This window comes from Choristoneura fumiferana, chromosome 30 (assembly GCF_025370935.1).
Source record: "Choristoneura fumiferana chromosome 30, NRCan_CFum_1, whole genome shotgun sequence".
Lineage (NCBI taxonomy): Eukaryota > Metazoa > Arthropoda > Insecta > Lepidoptera > Tortricidae > Choristoneura > Choristoneura fumiferana.
The window spans coordinates 6,994,660-7,017,155 of NC_133501.1; the positions used below are offsets into that span (position 1 = coordinate 6,994,660).

Below are 22,496 nucleotides of genomic sequence, written 5' to 3' on the forward strand. Positions count from 1 at the left end.
CTTATCTTTTGCTTAATAATAATATAAAACGCTCGTTAGAATACTTACTAAAACACCTGTTTATATTGTTTGTGAGCTCTTACCGATAATGTAACTAGAACTCGCTAGAATGCTAATTACAAGTGAATGCTCAAGTTTATAAGCACCTTAAAATAGATGGCTGCAGCGTCAGGTTTGTGTGCAGATGCAAGGGCGAGGCGGACGAGCGGTTCGGGCGCGAGCTGTACGCGCACACACACGCGCTCGCGCCGCGCGACCTGCATGCGCACGCGCACGCACACACGCACCTCGCCGAACACGAACACGAGTAAGTACGTACTCGCCCCACGGCCTCTTCTATAAAAGTAACTTCACAACTGGTTGTGAAGAGACATTTTATATTGTTCCTTTTTTGAAACCCGATACGCGGTACCTAGATTTTTTTACCTGCACTACTATTTGACTGAACCACTCCGTATTTTTTTAAGATTATTTATCAATTCTGTTTTTTTTTTAATTTTAGTTGGTTCGAGTTCCGGGCGAGGCAAGCGAGTTTTAGAAAACCTTTAAATGCAATTTTGTTTCTTTCTTTTTTAATAAAGGAATGTCTCCTTTAAGTAAAATGAGCCAACTTAAGGATTTAAGGTAGTTTCCCTCCAAGGCCCGACTTATTTTTCCACTGTTTTGTCCAGGCCTTACAAGTGCGTGGGCGAGGGTGCGGCGGGGGTGGCGGGGGTGGCGGGGGGCGCGGTGCCAGCGACGAGGACGCCGTCAGCTCGTCGCAGCCGCCGCGACACCACTGGGACAAGATGGGTGAGGCGGCGCTGGCATCAATGTCAAAGTCAAAATATCTTTATTCAATTTAGGCTATAACAAGCACTTATGAATGTCAAACAAAGTCTACCACCGGTTCGGAAAAACCTCTATTGAGAAGAATCCGGCAGAAACTCAACGAGAATCGAGATCGTTATAGTCGGTCCTTTTCTATTCTCAGTGTTGGAGAAAACACGCTGCTTCCAGTCTGTAATTTAAGATTCATTCTTGAGAAACAGATTTTTTCTAATTTAACGCGTGTTCTAGCTTCATCAATAAAAAAGTTTGAAATGAATAAAACGGTACCTTAAAACCATTTGAAAATAGCGCATTTACTGCTGTGAAAATGATAAATATGTTTTCTCTATTCAAACAAAAACTTTTAAATCTTTTTAACCTATAACTGGGTATTGAACGTGACGTGATCAGATAGAATCGTGCCAACTTTATTTTCCTGCGTATCTTGACTGACATTGATCATGAGCTAACCAGGAGCATAAAGCCCTTAACTAGCTTTATACAATCACTTGAAGATTGAGTTTTGAAATCAAAATTTAAGCATATCTTGTGAAGTGGTAGTGATGTACCAAAAGTTGTTAAGTAAGATTTTGTAGAAGTAAACCGAACAAAAGCGTAAAACCAACTATGTTGAGCGTTTGTTGTGTAGTCTGTGTGAATACTTGTTTTAAATAATTTAGTATTCTGTTTAGGCGGCGGTACCAGTACCAGCGCATGCGCCGGGCGCGCTGACGCGTCGTCGCCTCACCAGCTTGTGTCAACTACACATGCAGGTATGCACTCTGCCTGTCAACTCTTGTTTCATATTCTCTTACTAGAAATTTAGAAAATCAGTTCCGGCTCCTAAATGCATAAGTGTCGTGAAATCTTACCTGCGCAAGATGCACTTAAACTTTTATCGTCTCATGTAAACTATATACCTCTTATTGTCCGGACAAGCCTTCTGTCAAGGTTCTTACCTTCACGAAAGTTATTAAGTCTTCGTCAGATTTAGATTCCAAACTTTCTTGTACTAAAGCCTAAACTGAATTATTGATTGAAGATTTTCGGAAGCACAGCCAAGGCATGAATATATGTATCATATCAAAAATCACAGTCAATTTTAATATTATTCTATTAGCAATTTCAAAATATCGTGTCAAGTCACTTTTACAAGTTGACTATGATGATAATGTGAATGAATATATGTACCATCAAATAATGGTCTAATCAATTTTAGACAAGTCCTTTCAATGTATCAAAGTCGAACTTACAAGTTAGAACGTCTATTGGTGTTATTTTTTTATGTCATGCAAACGATTATCAACTTTAGGATGGTAGACCACATATTTGGCTGATGGTGCATTACCGTACCGAGACGTCAAAAATATCTACAAACCAACCATAAGGTGATGGATACATCTATTCGAAACTGTGGCTGTAGAGGTATTCGTGTCGTCGACTGTACTCGTTTGCATGATGTTGATGGCGGTGCGCACTGCGCAGGCGGCGCGGCGGGCGGGCGGCGCGGCGCTGCAGCTCTGGCAGTTCCTGGTGGCGCTGCTCGGGAGGGCGCGCGCTGCGTCGCGTGGACCGGACGGGGCTCGAGTTTAAGCTGCACGAGCCCGAGGAGGTGAGGGGGCGAGATAAATAATTGAGCCCTGAATTACTTTGACTCATTTGATTAGCCGGGGCATCTCCTGGTGGCGCCGTTACAGAGGAGAGGCAGGTGCGTGTGTAGGGGAGAGGAAATGCTGCAGCTAAAGCTAGTGGAAGTCAAATCATTCGAGCTTTGTAGTGTAACTTGCATGATTTTATTTGCAGGTGTAAAATGGGCTTAATAGCAGTACTTTGAGATATTCTAAGAGCGTTAGCGTAAGTGGCCTTTGTTCCTCCCAGACAACCAACATTTCTTTTTACTACACTTTGCTCCCCGTACATAACCATTTTCACAACCAGCATTGGCAGGGGTCAAATTATTTTCGTACTTAATTTGGTCTTGGCGCTTTGCCTGCTACTGCCGCAGCGCGCTTGCTTCGCTCGCTCGATTTGCAATTGTACCCAACACTTCACTACGCTCGTAATCGTACCTAAATATTTTTCCGTCGATAACCTAAATTGCCAGAGAAAGTGATCAATTGCAACACCAAAATTTCACCCAGTTGTATAGTTGTCTAAGTTGGTTACCTGGGTGGAACAAGCCGTCAGTGGCCCGTGCCCATGGCTGATGTATGTGTGTCTGTGCGTGCAGGTGGCGCGGCGCTGGGGCGCGCAGAAGAACCGTCCAGCGATGAACTACGACAAGCTGTCGCGCTCGCTGCGATACTACTATGAGAAGGGCATCATGCAGAAAGTTGCCGGTACACTGAACAGTAGAAGTAGAGGGCCAGTTGTGGTGCTTAAATTGATCTTAACACTCTCTTATTACCTTGTCAGTAGAGTCGTGAGTAGATCATTTTGAGAGCATAACCGCTCATCCACTTCTGCTGCTGCCTGTGCACTCAACATGAACATACTCTACTATTTTTAACCCTCGAAGCAAAGAAAGGGTGTTATAAGTTTGACGCAGATGTCTATCTGTCAGCGACATCGTAGTTCTCAAACGGATGGACCGATTTCAATGCGGTTTTTTCAAGAAAAAATGAGTTTCTTTGCGGTAGTTTTTAGCTATGTATCATTCGAATTGGTTCAGCCGTTTTTTAGATAGGTATTGAACTTAATCCGAAATACTGAAATTCGTCGAAGAACTAAAGCCACCGACATAGCTGTAAAAATATGCAAGTTGAAGTGACAATGGGCGAAAGAGAATCTCAGAGAGACAGAGAGAGCGGAAGTTATTGTTAATTGTGTGCTAAGCTGAGTGTGTCTGCAGGCGAGCGCTACGTGTACAAGTTTGTGTGCGACCCGGAGGCGCTGTTCAGCATGGCCGCGCCGCGCGCGCGCTCGCCCCCGCCGCCGCCCGCGCCGCCAGGTCAGCCCACTCACCGCCAGACTAACCACGAATCCGCAGGCTTTGCTTTACCAATATATTTCTCAATTAAAATTACATCAGTTTCCAAAAACCACAACACAACCCCTCGCCTGTTAAGATGTGAAAAAAAATGGATCGCTAGAAGGGACTTGAACCCACTTGTGCCAGAGGTGTCACACCAACTGCAACAATCACCCAAAAAAATTCATCACTTTCAAAAATTCTTAGAATTCGTTTAGGAAGCGAACAGCTAATAAAACAATAAATATTAAATAAATCAAATCAAAATTATCCAAATGGGAAATATCTACGGATTTAAGTTTCAGCGACTACAGTTATATTCCCTGCAGTAACCATCAGTGTGTTGCAGGTACCTACGACGTGCTGTCGCAGCTGTACGGCGTGTATCCGCAGTGGGGCGCCGCGGGGGGCGCGCCGCCCCCGCCGCCCCCGCGCCCGACTGCCGACGCTACTGCCCGCACGAGCCCTGCGCGTACGACGCATGATGATAGCGGATAAACCAAGTTTCACTTTCTCAACGTCTTTAATACGGCGCCAGATTTAAAGCAGGTGACTGTGGCAACCACCTGCATTGAGATCTACACGCACCAAATATTATGGCAAAAATTACAATGACTTTTTTTCATAATGATATGAAAACGCGTTATATCAATGACTGGTCCCGGATGCTTTAATACTTACTTTACGTTTGGCCACTCCTGGATCCATCTGCTGGATGATTGACTGGTTACGAAACGGGACATGACATTTCCTCATTCGAAACTAGTTAGAAAAATTGTTATTTTGTTTGTGCAAATATTTGTTACCGTGACCAACATGTTTTCGCCCATTCTCCGGATGTGTGCGCCCGATCAAACAACGTGTCACTTTTGCAAAAAAAGACGCGTCAATTAGACTAAGTAGATGATTCTAGAGAACGATCGTGCTAAAACTGCAAGGCTACTACGAAACTCGAAACTCGAAGTTCGTATCGTACCGTCCCTCTCGCTCTCGTATTAAATAGTGTAAGTTTCAGAGGGACCGCACGGCACGAACTTTGATTTTCGAGTTTCGTAGTAGCCCTGCTATCTTCAACTTGACACTGACAAAATTGTTCAAAGTCAGTCAAAAAATATGAAAGCACTTATGAATGTCAAAAAAAATCTACCACTGGTTCGGAAAAACCTCTGCTGAGAAGAATCCGGCAAGAAACTCAACGAGGTATCCGTTATGGACAGAACAATTTTCGCTTTTTTAGACTCCAAGTACCGGCTGAGCGCTAGCAGATGTTCCTGTTCGAGGTCTTCTGTCGCTTCAGGGAAGGGAAGCAAGGACGAAAAATCCCAAAATAATATTTTTTTACGTTATTATTATTTGTAATTATTTTGCATTGTTATTTTCATTTTATTATATGTGATTATTTTATGTTTTTGAATGTACAGCATATTCGTATAAACTGAAGTGCTGTTAATTTTCATTGGTTTATAAATAAATCAATAAACCGGTCAAATGATTGCTGGGTTCACAGTGAAGGGTTCCATACTTATATGCGGCAAATATAGTATATTAAATATTGATCAACTATTACTCGTTAACTCGTAAAACCTTCAAGACTGTTTTTTTTAGTTTTAAATTTTTTAATCATGATTATTTTCACATTTATTTTTTCAGGCTAACTGATAAGTTTGTGGGGGGCGGGGAGACGTTTGACACAGAAAACAGAAACAGAGCTCAGTAATTATACCTATAAAAAAAAACTAATAAGTACCCCTTTTAATTAATTATACCTATACTAAGCCTACTTAACATTTTGAAAGTGTATTCCCTAATTGAAAAATGGTCTGAACAAACTTATAATACCTATTTATGAAAGACTTATCGAATGATACTCTACAACATGTATTTACACGAGAAAAAACAATTATCCCCACTTTAGGTGAGCGGGATCTTTTGGGAGGGAACGCAAAATTTTATTACAGCTTCTTGCTCTAACAGTGTTTAAGCTAAGCCGCAGACCGACGGACGGACATGACATGACATAACAACCAGGGTTCCTTGTCCTACGGAACCCTAACCATCTAACTAATCTTTGTCAAAGTCATCTAACTTACACTATCGGCAAACAAGTCGCCCCCCCCCCCCCCAACACTATTACCAGATATTACTGCCATTACCTGATTGCGCGACAAATACGCCGACTCACGGCAAATAGCTGGATAAGTCAACACTTTATTGATTGCTCAAACCAATTAATTGAGTTAATAGTTCCAACGCAGTGCATTTGAATCGGCCGATTATTCATTGTAGTTTCGAAAGTGGAACAATAGAGAATACGCAAGCATTTTTTTTGTTCAAATATATTACTTAAGGTATCTTTTTTTATTGTTTGACAAACCGAGTCAAAGATTTTTTTGAATATCCCAAAAAACAACAAAGATATGGACATTTTACTTTGTCAATTAAACAGAAATGGACTGATGTGAGAGTACATACCGAATTTCGTTTTTCTAGTTTTTTCTTCTTATTTTTCAGATTTTCATGATTTATACGTCATTCGTTTTATTTTCCAGTTTTTATCTGGACTTAAGTAAATTTGACTAGGTGAATCCAAAGTTTACCCGTTGCCATATTGTACCAGATTGACTTAGAAAAATAAATGTATAGAAACTTAAGTAAGTTTGTCTCCTAGAGACCGTGTCGTGTAAATTATCTATTTAATACTAAGTAATTGATCTCATAGGTTATGCATGCTTAATGAGATATCGTTCACAATATGACAAGCATACAAAAGATTGATTCTAAGGGGTAATTGACTAAAAGGAGTGCAATTATTGAGAGAAAGACTTATTTGGTTCCATCAGTACCACCACCTTACAGTATTAAAACTATAAGTTTCAATATAACTACACTACTCGTAAGTGGCGAAACGAAGGGACACCAAAATATACCTCCACTCAGCAAATTTTATGTACTTATCTACAGCAACCAGCAACGTAGTTGCAATTTTAAGTAGTTTCCTAGGTAAGAAATATTTTTTCTCAAACAGAACAAAGACACAACCTATCGAATTAAATTCTTGTAATATGAAACATTGTCAAGTGCTGGCCGATGCCACGCGAGACTGATGTGGACGATATTAAATTTGCTCGGAATTTAGCGTAAGTTGTACATTGTTAACGTTAGTTTTGTCAACTAAGTAAACGTCGCACCGCTGGGAACGAGCTGATTGAATTAAAGACATTTACTATGAGCATAAAAAAAGCATCCAAAGAACTTTAAATCGAATATTTTTTTAACTTTCATCAGAAGATTAAGTTTGGTTTACGTGATTACCCACACACCAGGCTACTCGAGACTGCGGCCGCTGCGATGTGGCCGAACCCTTGATTTAGTTTTAGGAATAAGTACTACTTAAGCCGTGATTGAATTGCAAGTGTGGTATTAACTTGTGGAGTCTTTTTATTCCTCTTACATGTGATTTAGACTTCGGAAAAATCAAGATCCACTTTCAAGTAGGTACATACTTGTGGCGGTCTACGTCCCCGGTACAGTACAGCGGGTGCGGCGGTATAGTAGGATAACACAAACAGAAGCAATCTCGTCAATAAACATTATAAATAATTGCTATATAGTTTCATTCATCTCCGAATCAATCTACCTAATTAAATTATTGTAATGTTTCAAAAATTTCAAGCCAATTAGACTTTTGTTTATGTAATCCAAGTTATAGTACCTACACGCAAATTAGGCCTTAAAACCATAGTCTTGAAAAAGAATTAAACCTATAGGCCCGAGCTTAAAAAAAGGCTTGAGTGTGTTTAAAACACAATAGCATTTTTTTTATTAGACTAGGCAAGCTTTCAATTCAGTCAAAAAGGCTAGTCGGACTACCTACCTAACTGTTCAAACATTCATGTAGGTGCAAAAACCAAAAACTACTAACGAGGAAAATACATAGTAATAACTGAAATGAAATAAAACTGCAAGTTAAAATTCGTAAACACAACAATATATTTACATTCATGCTTGAAGCTGCCGTGCTGAGGCATTAGCGACTCTATATCAACGCAGTGCGAATCACTTTCCGCTATTGCCACCGCAGGCTATGTCCAGAGAGTACAAAAATAACAATACAATAACAGCACCTTCATCTATTGATCGTTGAGTTCAGTCTAACTGATATCATAATATGCTTGCTGTAAACAATTACTACGCAGGATCAACACTTAAAACCCATTTCGTAACCAGTTTCGTAAGAGGACAAAACCATGATTTCTTTAACGGCCAATTTAAAAAAATAACCAATTTTTAAAGAGGCTTCTAACTTAAATAAAGTTTAATTCCAGTTACGAAAAGGGACAAAATAATACCTACAATCTACTATAGTACTATGGTCACAAAAATTTGGTTTTGTGAATAGTTTCAAAACGTGACTGAAATCTAGTTACGAAATAGGCGCATTATCTAGACAAAATTTAAAATTATAAAATTTGCAGTCTGGTATTGCGTTTATTATTGTCCACCATTGCTCAATCTTGAGCCGATGTCTAGTTTTGCTATTGTTATAATTTTTCTGGTATTCACAAATTAACCTGATTAAATTTTCCTAAAGAACAGAAACATTGTGCGTGAGACTTAACCCTATCCCTGGCAGTGATACTTTAACCCCCTTATTCATAAAACTTAACAAGCCTATGTTAACTAACAAATGCTTTGTCCCTTTCTAACAAATACAAATGTCGAAGTGACAGATAAGGACAAACGAATTTTAGCGGCATTTTAACTAAAATAGGTTTGATTGTCGTTTATGAATAAGGGGGTAATTCAATAATCCCAAATAACAGACCATGACCGCTGTCGAAGGGTTAAAGACTCCAACTAACAAAGCTATTAGAGGTATCACATAATACTTCATTGACATAATATAATGAGCGCAATATTTTTTCTCTCTTAGCAATAGAAATATGGTAAACAAACTCAACCGCTATTTTATTGATAAATATTTTTACAAAATAAGTGACAGCAAGTGGTGACGATTGAATAACAGATTAATCTAGTTAAGCATTTTCTACTGGAGAAGATTTTCGGATGTGGCGGACGGGATTACAACCTACATCTGGTTATGCGGGCCAAGTGTCCTACTAACTAAACCATCGGGGCTAGCGACCAACGTACTAAAAATCTTGATCAATTGGATACGTTAATATAGAAGCATGTATTGCTGATAAGAATAAAAACGAATAATATCAAATATATGATACAGGGCGTCCCAAGACTATGGGATATCAAGGGAAACTACCTGAAATATCGTAGATAGGATTATATGTATAGATATATTTTGCTGAAAGAAGACTTAATGTTATTTTTTAAAGTTAGTAATTCTGCATTTAAAGATTTTCTAAGAATTACTTGCTTCGCTTGGGAATCGAACCGACTTATATGTGAAAAAATTAATTACACGTTGTTCCTTTCTTTTAAGATAGTATGTAACTTACGAAGAATTGTTATTTTTTGTACATTCGTTCGATTGGCATCATAAAAATAGGGGTGGTTTTTTTTCACATTTCAGTTGGTTCGATTCCCAGACGAAGCAGTAATTCTTAGAAAATCTTTAAATGCAGAATTATTAACATTTACAAAATAAAATAAGGTCTTCTTTCAGCCAACTATCCTATCTACGATATTTCAGGTACTTTCTCTTGACGTCCCATAGTCTTGGGACGCCCTGCCTGTATACAGTAATTAATATTTATTTGGATTGTCATACAAAGGGTCATAAGTAATTTTTAAAAGGCGTTTTTAGTATAAAGACATGTTGAGGTTGCTTACCGTATTTCTGTAGCAAAAAAAGAAGTACTATAACTTTATTAATTCATCTACTTCGAATTGTCTTATAGCTACAGTATTTACCAAGGTAATTTCATTTATGCCTGTCACAAACAACCTGGTATTCGTCGAATTTTCAATTCGCAGTAGACAAATCGAACACACTTAAGTACCTAAAATTAACATTGGATACACAAAGCAAAACATACAAAAAATAATGACGATAAATATTATACGAGTAAAAGAAAAACATTTCAAAATAATAATTTGTAGAACAAAATAACATTTTCTTTAACTAATCCATTAATATCAATATTGCACAGAGCTACATAACACTGAGACATTACATCAATAGCGAATAAAAGGTAGACTAGGTTTTATTTTAATTTGAGTTTTTTTACTAACATATATTTTTCTATATATAAAATTGACAAATGCTTATAACTATCAACTGGCCTATATATTGCATCAGTCCACTGAAATCAAGTACATACCTATATTATATCTATCTAGACTAACATTATAAAGTTGTGTTTTATTTTCATTTATTGTCGCTCTGATTCAGTCCTCCGTTCTAAGACCCGTTGTTACGGGATCCTCGTTTTTCGCAGAAAATATCTTTCGCAAATGATTCTTTTCTCAACTGTTTCAAACGAATGAATTATTTTTTTCTGAAACATTAAAATATTCAGGATTTATTTCAGGTGAGGGCCATCCTGTAAAAATCCCTCTATAGGTTAGGTTAGGTTTGTTTTATAACAATCCTCAAATACTTGCAGTTCCAAATATAGATCGTTTGTCTATAATAGTCACATTATGAAACAGTGACTACGACGCTTGAGGTGCCGGGTTCGATCCCCGGTCGGGGCAGATATTTGTGTGAAAAATACGAATGTTTGCTCTCGAATCTTATGTGTATTTAAGTATATTTATTCGTTTCCTAGTTCCCATAACACAAGCAACGCTAACTAGGTTAATTGGTGTCGTGTGCCATAAAAAAACAGTTGGGAAAATGAATCAATTGGAAAACAAATTTTCGGCGAAAAATTAGAGAACCCGTTTTTACAAATCATGTGCTGTTTCGCTATCCTGGTTTGCAGCTGCGATACAGTTTTAATATTAAACCTAACAGAGACGAGGCAGGAAGCGCGGCGCGCCGCTACTAGAGACATTCATTTTACATAAATTAAGCTTGCCAGTAGCTGAAGCCGTTTCTCACAACCTTTTATTCAACTTATTTTTCTGTGAATTGTGATTTTGACAGTAAAGCATTTTTCCATCAATTCCTGATAGATGACGGTGACAATTCAATAATCTGGTTGTGAAATTCTGGTGGTCCAGGATTATCTTCGCTGAAGAAAAACGGATCCATATCTTAGATGCCAATACGTCGCGCCTCCCAGGAGTAAACTGGAGGGCTACAACGAAATTCGAAGTTCGTATCATACCGTCGTCCCCGTCACTCTCGCATTCAATAATATAGTGTCAGCGGGACGGCAAGATATGAAGTTCGAATTTTGCACTTCGTGTCTGAACTGGCTGAAAAGACTGGCGCTGAAAACTAACGATCATCTTGCGGTATGCAGCCATGCCAGCTACCGGCAGCGAGAATTTGGCGCCGAAAATTGACATCGTATAAAGATACCATAATCGTTACTGTGGCCTCCAATTGCGGCGCGCGGCGTGCTCCTGTGATGGGTCTAACCCACATCACATCCACTCTCACGCCTCACCTAGTCCAGTCGCGGCTCGAGCCGAATGTAAAAGCTAAAAAATATTTATCCAGTCATTCAAAACATATTGCACTACGACATTCATATTGCATTGTGGCTAACGTTATTATTGAGTTATCAATGGTGGGTCCAGAATTGTCGTTTGGGAATTGTTTGAACCCATTAAGGGTAGATTTCAACAAAGTAAACACCATAAATGGACTCAACAACAAGATCTCAAAGGGGGTGGGGGGGTTGTTGGTGTTAGGAGTCCAAGCCCAGTCGGAGCCACCACTGATTACTCGTACTATGACCATAAAACACAAGTTCTAGTGACGTTCAGAAGTACACAATTGTATTAATTTCCTTGTCATTATTAGTCCTGTATTAGCCAAGCTACAAAAAGAGTATTCGTCGCGTGTAAACCTCCAAAATACAAAATATCATTTGACTAACCAAAGAAAATAAGGCACCGATTACATCTGATAAAAATTTCAAAATCAACAAAGCCAGATTCAAAGATTTCTTGAACATTTATATACAAAGAGCCAAAGATTTAGAAGTTTAGATATGCCTTATGCGGGGCGCAGTACTGAGATAGTAGTGCCATCTCTTTCAGTCTTACGGTAATTGCCAACACTACTATCTCTGTCATGGTTTAAAATGAGTGAGCTCACTTATTTCGGAGTTGACACATTTCGGCGCGCCGCGCGGTCAAAGTATGGTAAGGGCGTATCTAAATCTTTGCAAACATCGCGCAATTTACACACATCTGTAACAAAATACAACGTACAATACAAAATACAATGTTAACAAATCCTTAACTTTTGATCTTTGAATTCAGTTAAACAATTATCTTATACTTACTGCAAACAGGTACGATACAGAATCAACACTTGACCTATTTCGCAACCAGTTACGTAATAGGAAAAAAATCCACTAGCCCTCATGAAGTGAAATTATATGCAGTACTTTGTCAGTGCTAATCCCACAGCCGGGCATAATAATGTCCAATTTATTTTGCGCGAACACCTCCGTCCAGAAATCGCCCCCCTGAGAGGGGTCTTGATAGGGGTCCGTCACGGGTAAGTTTTATACAAAAAAACTGGTTCTTCCAACCGGATACCAATCTACCATCTCTACTCAGAATCAAGCGTCTGAAACATCCTGATGCCAACTCGTTCCATCTTCACAAGTCATCTCAAACAGTCCCTTTGATGATAGGGAACCCATCAGTAGCATCCTCCTGACGCGTAGACCATACTGCGATCTCAATGACCTTAGTGAGGGGCTGCTCATCATCACCATCATTACGCTTAGCCGAGTTTTTGCCGGTATCTTCTCAACAGAAGTTTCAGCCGAACCACTGGATGATTTTTTGAGGTTCACAATGACTTGTTGTTTAAATAGAACAAAGACATTTTGTCTTTGACTATGACTTTGGCATCATCATCCCCCTTTCCACTTAACGTTTTCCTTTTCTCCTTCTTGGTAACCCTTCCTCTGGTCTTCAACGGGGTAGTTTCCTGGTAAAAAAAATATATTTAGTCCGTCAGTTGGATTATCAGAGATTATCGGATCGGACGCGTATTTAGTAGTTACGTTAGTAATTAATCGCGTGTTAATCTTCGTATTTTTTTTGTTTAATTGACAAAAGATAAAAAATATGTATCCAATGTGAAATGTAAAAAGTTTACTCGGGACTCAGACAAAAATGCCAAATATTTGTGCGTTCCCGGAATGGTCACGCCTGAGCTTGACTCATCGGGTGGAGTCAGCGTTGGTTTTATAGCGAGGCCAGTTTCCAGTTAGTTCAAAGTAATCAGAAGAAGAAATCAGGAAGAAGAAGTAATCAGAAGTATTCAGGGCACTGACCTTTCTGTTCAAGGTCAGTTGAAGGTCTGAGGCCAGGTCCGGGGTCACTGTTTCTGCAGCGTGAGCGCGAGGTCCCTCAGCGCGCCCTTGATGGCGTCGTAGGTGGCGAACGAGATGCCCACCGCCACCGGACCCTTCACCCAGTTCATGCTCAGCCCCTTGAAGAAGCCGCGCCAGCCCTCCTCGCTGGGAACGACACCATATCATTAAAACTAGATCTCGATTCCAACAGGGACATTATTACACCAAATCACAGTAAAATAAGAAATAGAGAGAGTAACAGAAAGAGAGAGAGAGAGAGAGAGAGGAAGAGTTTCTTAATACTTATACATATGGAAGGTTATCTTTCTGGTAAAATTGTCCGGTAGACGTTAACGAGGGTGTCGGCGATGGAGGCGTACTGCCTCTTAGACAACTTGCTACTTAGACCAGTTGCTACTTAGACTAGTTGTTTCTTAGACCAGTTGCTACTTAGACCAGTTGCTTCTTAGAGCACTTGCTATTTAGACCAGTTGCTACTTAGAGCAGCTGTTAGACCAATTGTCAGTAAGCCCTACTGTATCCTTCTGGTAGACTGACCGGTATACAGTGGCGAGCGTGCCGGCGATGGTGGTGTATCGTCCGGGCGGCGCGGTCTGCATGCGGCGGCGCACGATGTCGAGCGGGTAGCTGGCGGTCTGGCCGAGCGCGCCAGCCGCGCCGCCAAACACCACGTTCATCCACGCGCTCTGCTGCTTGCCGAACTTCTCTGCGCACCGTAACCGAAAAAAAATCTTCACCCCGAGTTCAATACATGAACAAAACGAAATAAAATAATTAAATCCATAGTCAATTAAACATTCTGAACCAGAGTTACGGTTTTTACTGTTGAACAATCCAACTTACAAAATCCTATAAATTTAAGAATAAAGTCCTTCATCTAAACCCTTTAATTAAAAATAATCCGAAGACGAAAAATATTATTAAAAATATAAACAAAAACAAAACATAAAATGGCAACATTAAATAATGGTAAACCCTAATGTAGGGTAGGTCTATCTATGCTGTTTATTCTGTATCCAGAAGATACTAATTTTGAGTACAGTGCCATCTATCGGCATATAAAATCATCATCGAAACATTTTACTGTTCTATATTATAGACACGAAAATCGCGGGGGCGGTTGTAGCTGACTCACCGAGGTACTTGTGCTTGAGCGTGTCGTACGTGAAGAAGGAGACGCCGGCGTACGGGACCACGCCCAGCACCGTCGCGCCGTAGCCCCTTACAATAAACAACCAACTCGTGTTAGCTTCAAGATTTCTTAATTTTTTTTTACAGAATAGGCTAGATTTCTAAAAATATATTGTTTTGTAACTCTAATGTACATAAAACATATGAAAATTACAGTTAAGTAATAAGAGAAAGAGATGCACAAAGGTCAACTTATCCCTTAAAGGGATCTCTTCCAGTTAACCTTTGAACGATTGAAAACCCACAACCTGCTGGCTACTCAAATACGGTGCAGGTGTTGGCACGGTCTCACTCTCACCTGTAGAGCGTCCTAAACCCCTCGTCGGCGACGACGCGCACGAACACGGCGCGCAGCGAGGAGTACTGCGCGCGCGACGTGACGGCCATGCGCGCGCGCGCCAGGTCCAGCGGGTACGTCGCGCTCTGTGACGTCACGCCCGCCAGGGACCCCGCCACCAGGTGCGTCAGCTTGTTCTGTCTGCCCCACGAGGGCAAGGTGAAGGTCACATTTAGATCAGTTTCTACGTCCGCCACCACGTGCGGTTACATTTAGAATCAGTTTCTACGCCCGCCAGCGACCCCGCCATCACGTGCCAAAGCTTGTTCTGTCTGGCCGACAAGGTCATAGTCAAGGTCACGTTTAGAAACAGTGTCAGCGACCCCACAACTGGGTGCCAAAGCTTGTTCTGTCTGAACGACAAGGTTAAGGTCACATTTAAAATCAGTGTACTGTAGGAACTAGGCTGTATACCGCTGGCAGGTGGTAAAACTGACCACCTGGCAGGTTAGATTGACAGCGGGTACTACATGCCGGGAGCGCAGATTGCTTCCGATAGCCTAAGCGGCTGGTGCCATTCTATGTAAATGTATTTATAAGTTCTACAATAAATCTGAATCAGCGGAACAATAGCCTTGTTTATTTCTTAACAGTTTAAAGTCACGCGCGTTGATCCCCAGTACCTAAGCTCTTACCAAGTTACAGTCCCCACAGTACACCCACCAGCGAGCCCGCCACCAGGTACATCAGCTTTTTCTGTCTGCCCGGCAAGGTCAAGGTCACATTTAGCATCAGTGTGAACGCTCGCCACCACGTGCTGTTACATTTAGAATAAGTTTCTACGCCATCCCCCAGCTGCGTCAGGTCGTTCTGCCTGCCCCACGAGGACAAGGTCACATTCAATTTAGACCGCTACTAGATGCAACAGCTTGTTCTGCCTTATCGACATGGTCAAGGTCACATTCAGACAGAATCCCAACAAGTTTGCGTGTGTGTGTGTGTGTGTGTGTGTGTGTGTTCACGCTAAAACGGTTGGACGGCTTTGGATGAAATTCGGGATGTAGATTCCTACGGCGATATTCCTACGGAATAGGAATAAAATCTCTGATTCACAACCGCTAGGCTAAGTGTCATAATATTTTGCAGGGCTGTTTCAATGCAACGTTAATGAGACCCACGATATAATTGTTGTTCACGCCCATAAGACATTAGTAAAATGCTGGAATTTTAATTCAAACTCTAGTGCCCAGCAGTGGGACATGTAAAAACTGGGATGATGATGACAATGTCAAATTTATAGATTAAGCGTGCGAAGACGCGGGTAAGATCTAGTAAATAAATAAATCTTGTGTCAATCCAAATTCTATGCGGTTTCAGGTCTCTGCCCACTACACCGTATCATACCATGAGCGTAATAGGAACGTGTAAAGTATGAGAGCATGCCCACTAGCACCTTTCTTAACCAACCGTCGCCGTCGCGTGCCACGCACGGAGCGTCTAAAACGGCGCCGATACGCTTTTTATGGGTATGACACGCCGTTGAGATTTTGTAGTCGGGTCGCGTTACATTCAGTACCTGAAACGTTAGTATTACGTTCATGGTATGAAGCGATGTACAGAAGCGTTCATAATTGTATTCCCACTAGAACAAAACTTTCCTGTGAAGCTGAAATTGACGCCATCTATGTGTTCTAAGTATAAACCTCCATGTAAACCTACGTTACCACAATAGATGGCGTTGATTACGGTACGAAAAAAAAATCATCATGCAGTTAAATATTATTAAATATTGATGCAATTATGAACGCGTGTGTGTGTGTGTGTGTGTGTGTGTGTGTGTGTGTGTGTGTGTGTGTGTGTGTGTGTGTGTGTGTGTGTGGTCTCTCACTTGGCCTTCAGCGGCGTGTCGACCCCGAGCACGCGCTTCCACTGCTCGTGCGCCGTGAACTGTATGGCGGCGTAGGGCACGATGCGCGCCATGGTGGCGCTGTTGCCGCGCCACAGCGCCGCCACGCCCTCTGCGCGCACGCAGCCCGACAGGAAGCGCAGCGCTGCGCGGAACGAGTACGGCGTGCGGCTGCGCACAATAACGACAACGACATGGCTAATAGTAGATTGATAACCAAGGGTGGAAAGTGACCCATTTCACCCGAGATATTTCTGGCGCTCGAACGAAGTGAGAGCGCCAATAGTTCGAGGGAAATGGGTAATTTCACCCGAGTTAGACACTCTACTTTTCATTTCGACTGTGAGGAAAGTAAAATACTACAAAAAAAATGAGAATAATAATAAATTGAATTTACTTATATCCAACCTCCAACGGTACCTTTTCGACCTGGCCACTTGCCACGGCCGACTATAAAAAAAAACGAGTTGGTCACGACCAAGGAGCTTATATACAAAACTGGAGGTTGAACGCCGAACGAAGAAGTTTGACCTTTATTACTTATTTATATATTCCATCTCTTTCTTTCACATTTCACGAATGACTTCCATCTCTTTCTTAACCTAACTAAAGAAAGAGATGGAATATGTTCGTGATGTAATAAAGATCTATTTTCTTGTTTCAAACGGATGTTCGGCGTTCAACCTCCAGTGTTGTATATAAGCTCCTTGGTCACGACGTGCATCTAGATGGCCATGCCGAAACGTGAAAAAAAAGTGTCATTGACGTAACTCAATTATCTTCGACTCCGTGGCTAATCGAAAAATTAAAAAAAAATTACTTTCCACCCTAGAGATGAAAACGCAATTTTCCACCCGGCTATCTACCCATGAAAATTAAACTTTCCGAACAGGAGAGATGAAAAGATAATTACAATTGAGTGCATGGATTAAATTTGGTGACAACTTCAACTGCTTGTATTGATGTTCTTTAATGCAGCTTTGTTTCTTCTTACAAGCTTCTATTTACCTGACCCGTTGTTTGTCTGTCTGTAATCAAATCTTGCAAGTTAAATTTGACCAACCTCCAGTAGTCGGATTGACTTGAAATTTGGTATACTTATATAACTTGCATGACAATACAATAATCTGATAGTGACATCCTGGTCATCCGGCCAGGATCATCTCCACAGGACGGAACTCCAACGGTTAATGCCATGAAATTTGATATGCAAATGTAGTTTAGGTCACAATACAGCTTGTATTAAAAATGAAATTTTTACCAAAAACATTAAATATAAATTAGAGGAGCTCCTATTCCGGCAACTCTAACCTACGTTTTTTTCTAGTTTCCGAAACGAACTTTGAGACCAGTTGCTTTTTAGAGCACTTGCTACTACTTGCTTTTTAGATGAAATCATATAAACCTGTCGAGCGGCGTGATGAGTGGTCTTGGCCGACGCACTCTTATCCGTTCACACCGCTAGTGACGTCACCACTGCCGGAACCATCCTCCTTCCCCTGTGTCCTTAACTCCCACGGTGTGTGTACTCACGAGGTCTGGAAGTTGATCTTGGCGCGGTCGAGCGGCGCGATGGTGGTCTTGGCGAGCGCGCCCGCGACGGCGCCCGCCGCCAGTGACGTCACCACGGCCGCGCCCGCGCCGAGCCGCGCGTGCCGCCCCTCCCCCGCGTGCCCGGCGTTCCCCGCTTCTGGACATCAAATACTTTAGCAGCGGCCGCAGACAGGCATGTACAGTCAACATCAAAAGTAGCTATACACTTTCGAACTTTGTCGTTTTACAGCCACGTAACAAACGCCATGCAAGATTATGAATGTGACAGAGTAAAAAAGTGATCCGCTACTTTTGATGCTGACTGTACGCACTATGCGGACCGCGCAATTTACAACATTCTGCTATTTTATTTAGATCAGTTTATTTAATTTATTAGTTCATAAAAGGGGGGGTGCAATTTGGTGCCATGACCAGGATATCTTTAATTTAATTGTGGTGTTTCATGCAACCCTTTATAGTTATATATTTGTACGCCACAAATGGCAAAAAGTGAAGAACACAAATATTTTGTCACCTATACATAATATAGTTCGCTTTTCGTACGTAATTTTTATGTATTTTATGTCTAAGTGTTTTAGTGTTTAACTGTAATGCTGTATTTCTTTGTTGAAATAAATAAATAGTATGTATGTATATCACATAATACGATTATTATTATTATTTATCACAAAGCGATCACTTTCCATTCCACTAGGTCAGAGACCTTCGCCTTCGCCCCCACTCGAGCCGTTATCGGGACACCTGTCGTCGCTGTCATCGCTGTTATCGCTTTATAACCGCAGCGGCCGATAGCGATATCGGTGCGGTAATAGTTGAGTCAGCTGCACTTTGCCCGTCAACAAACAACGGTATTCAAGTGACGTCACAACACAATTTCGTCACAAGATCTTCTTGTATTATTAATGCAAAGTGTGGTGGCCTAGTGGTTTGACCTATGACCTCTCAAGAAGAGGATCGTGGGTTCAAACCCCGGCTCGCACCTCTGAGTTTGTGGAAAATGGAAATTCATGTGCGAAATTGCATTTGAAATTTGCCACGAGCTTTACGGTGGAGGAAAACATCGCGAGGAAACCTGCACAAGCCTGCGAAGCAATTCAATGGTGTGCGTGAAGTTCCCTATCCGCACTGGGACCGCGTGGGAACTACGGCCCAAGCCCTCTCACTCTGTGAGGTGGCCTGTGCCCAGCAGTGGGACGTATATAGGATAGGATGATGAAAATTTTCTTGAATTATACATTACTAGCTGTTGCCGTCCGCGTATAATTCGTTTTTCTATCTAGCTATCCCGTGGGAACTATGCAATTTTCCGGGATAAAACTTTCCTATGACCTTCCCCGGGACTCAAACTATTTGTATGCCGAATTTCATCTGAATCGGTTCAACAGTTTAGATGTGAAGAAGTAACAAACAAACAGACATATGTCAACGCACGTAAAAAGAGCTCTGGGTGGCTAGTGGAGGGAATACGTTTGCGCATCTGTCAACTAACAAGCCAGTGGCGTGACGGCTACCCCCCCCCCCTCCCCCCACTGCTCCGCCGTCAATTTGGTCCGCATTTCGCTCACTGCGCAGGTATGTCGCCAGGAGCTCTTTTTACGTGCGTTGATTTGTACAAACTTTCGCATTAATGTAGACCACTTAACTAGCCGGGCTATGGGACCAGCCAGACCTTTGTAAGAATGAGTAAACGTTACCATTGTGTATCTCCCCGCGCGCTTGCAGCGACGCGCGCGCGCCGGCCGCCGCCATGCCTCACATCCCACGCAACGCCACGCAACGCCAGCCACCTGCAACAAACAACTTATACAATACACCATACCTATAGTATACCTAGATTATAATTTGTAACCACCGAACCTAAGCAATGCTTAAGTCTTCACCGTAAAGCTCGTGGTAAATTTCAAATGTAATTTCGCACATGAATTCCGAAAAACTCAGAGGTGCGAGCCGGGGTTTGAACCCACGATCCTCTGCTTGAGAGGCCATAGGTCAAACCACTAGGCCACCACGGCTTGTTGTTGGTAGGGTATAGGCACATTTAAAATAATGTTATCTAAAATACTCAGAATTTGAAAAGTACTCAGCTCAGAAAAAACAAGTGCCACAAACAAACTGATTTGGGGTCAGGTACGCTTCCAGCGCACCCACTACCACTACCTGCTCTGTTATTATAATTGTTACTATCAATTTTGTAAAAGATGTCAACATTTGTACCATTTTGGAAATGTTATGATTATGAATTGAGAAATTCATTTCCGTAATTTTTAGGCGAAGTGTCAACTATTTTTTTTAAATAATCAACGTTCATTTAAAACCTTGTCAAAAAATTATAATGATTTGTGATTTCAAATATTAACTTTTTATTACTTGTACTTGCACTGTTGTGTTTGGCGTGGAGAGTAAGACAGCCGGTGGGTGAAATCATAAATTATTAAACTAAAATTAATAAACATTATTAAGTTTTTAGGTATTGACCTAACTAACTAACTAGGATAATCACAATTATTATTTTGAACATTCATCAAGTAATTGAATATCACAAATAAAGCTTAAATACCAATATTAAGAGGTAAACACCATCATCTCTCAAATCTAAGCTGTAAACGTCGTGCTACGCACAGGCCTCCTATCAGAATGAAAGGGCTTGGGTATTTCAGTTAAAACCATTCACAATAACATCGTAGGGAGAGCAATATTTGGTTGTCAAACATGGTTGGTCATGGCCAGTGTCATTTTGGTATATATGATTGTTTTGGGAGTTCTTTTTTGGTTGTTAGGGTCATTACATCTGATATTTTGTTATAACTGGTGTTGTTATAACCAGTTTTGGCTGTATTTCCTACACCATCCCAGGGTGCATAAAGGACTGCTTTGTACCTTTGTGTAATTCATTAAACAAGTAGTTCAAGTAGTTCAGTTTGTTAATTATTAAACTTCCACTATTTAGAGAGTGAACCTACGAGCCGAGGTAAGTAATACTATCTTATCTCGATGATATTATCTATGCGATACCATCAAACTCCGAAAGTTGAGAAATATGTAATTACGTCACAAACAGAAACTTACAGATTTCCTTAAAAAAAATTTTTTTTCACTTAATAACCTAAAAAGGAAATGTCAAACAACAACAAACAAACAATTCGAAGAATCCAACTCGAGAATGATTCGAATAACCGCAATGATAACAAAGATTCGTAATCAAACGTGAAAAGTACAAAGTCTAAATTCCGACCTTGGACGATGAGCCGAGGGCAGAAGTGACCATCGGAGGCTCGGAGGGCTATATTTAGAACACAAGCTATTAGGTTATGAATAAAAAAACACGCACGACTCACTCGCGGTTCCAGCAGATACCTCCAGTTAGCGAAACACCTTCAGGCCACAGTACTACTTGATTTACCACTGAAAAATACACTTTTAAATCCTGACTAAGCCAGGGGCCAAGCCTCGTGGGTGTCCAGATTTTTTAAAGTAAATAGTTTATTTATTCAAGTTTTCTTCGATGATAAAACTGAGAAAAACTAATCACGTAATTTCGAGTTCGCGCTGTCACTCGCAAGGTGTTACTGACAGTGACAGCAGGGCGACAGTGTCGCCAGTTTAACAGTTTAATCTACTATTTTAGTAGTTTTTATTCTTGCTGTCATCGAAAATTGGGATTTTCAGTTCCGCTCTAATTTTTACTTTACTACCTACTAAACTATAATTATACAAAGAGGGAAAAGTTTCAAAGTATGATAAAGAAAAGAACAATAGAAAACGGACAAAACTATTTAAAGTACGAAATTGTTGAAGAATTTAATCATTCCCGTCTTTCACTTTAGAGGCCCTGGGAACAACTTGCTGTATTCGGGGGTATTGGTAGTCCTGATTTTCGGGCGAGAATTGAGTAGCAATCGGTTACAGTTTGGTAATGGAGTAAGGACTAGGGGGGCTCAGTGCATCGAGGGGCCCTGGGCACATGTTCAGTGGGGAAGAGGGGCCTGTAGTGTAGGTACTTCAAAAATAACAGTTTCATTTCTACGCTATTATTCACTTTATCATACTTATTATTGTTAGAAATTTATTTGCTTCTGTTAGTTATGAGTTAGGTATAACTTTACCTTAAAAACTGTTGAATTCCTAACTATCAGAAATACGATGAAAGTCTTAAATATCTTTTTGACACCTCTTCTTCAGAAAATAACTATTTCACGCCTCTCCTTCAGAAAAGTGACTTTTCCTCCCTGGCGAGAGGGAGCAAAGTGCAACTTTTCTGTTCAAAGCTTTTCTAAGTGTTATATTGCAAAAGTCATTTTTTGAAGTTGATAATTAAACCACGACATTTTCTATGCTGATTGTTCTTTGATGGTT

General features: G+C 40.8%; 2 protein-coding genes across 6 annotated transcripts in view; one reads left to right on the plus strand and one right to left on the minus strand.

Annotated features, from left to right (window-relative positions):
- LOC141444573 (ETS translocation variant 1-like) overlaps nucleotides 1–5,897 on the plus strand; it is a 29,158-nt gene extending 23,261 nt beyond the window's left edge. The window contains exons 4-7 of one of the 2 annotated variants that reach the window (XR_012453185.1): nucleotides 3,041–3,149; nucleotides 3,662–3,760; nucleotides 4,131–4,330; nucleotides 5,019–5,897. Coding sequence is in view for 1 of the 2 variants with exons in the window: in XM_074110138.1 (XP_073966239.1) it covers nucleotides 3,041–3,149; nucleotides 3,662–3,760; nucleotides 4,131–4,279 (357 nt within the window). In the remaining variant the exon portion in view is untranslated. Of the gene's footprint in view, nucleotides 1–3,040; nucleotides 3,150–3,661; nucleotides 3,761–4,130 lie in introns of both variants that reach the window. The other variant, XM_074110138.1, reaches the window with a different exon arrangement.
- A 1,850-nt stretch (nucleotides 5,898–7,747) lies between these two features.
- DPCoAC (dephosphocoenzyme A carrier) lies at nucleotides 7,748–21,704 on the minus strand. Of its 4 annotated transcripts, XR_012453203.1 has the most exons (10): nucleotides 21,479–21,704; nucleotides 19,838–19,930; nucleotides 18,123–18,279; nucleotides 16,572–16,760; nucleotides 14,705–14,884; nucleotides 14,351–14,436; nucleotides 13,753–13,921; nucleotides 13,174–13,359; nucleotides 12,166–12,824; nucleotides 7,748–12,070 (listed from the first exon to the last, which is right to left on the minus strand). XR_012453203.1 is itself a non-coding variant. In XM_074110382.1 (9 exons), the coding sequence occupies exons 2-8, from the start codon at nucleotides 19,890–19,892 to the stop codon at nucleotides 13,218–13,220; spliced, it is 975 nt and encodes a 324-aa protein (XP_073966483.1). In that variant the 5' UTR covers nucleotides 19,893–19,930; nucleotides 21,479–21,704; the 3' UTR covers nucleotides 7,748–12,824; nucleotides 13,174–13,217. The 4 variants fall into 4 exon arrangements, 3 of the variants coding, with proteins under 3 accessions (XP_073966483.1, XP_073966481.1, XP_073966482.1); XM_074110382.1 differs by having other exon boundaries at nucleotides 7,748–12,824; nucleotides 18,123–18,276; XM_074110380.1 differs by having other exon boundaries at nucleotides 7,748–12,824.
- Between the last annotated feature and the right edge of the window lie 792 nt (nucleotides 21,705–22,496).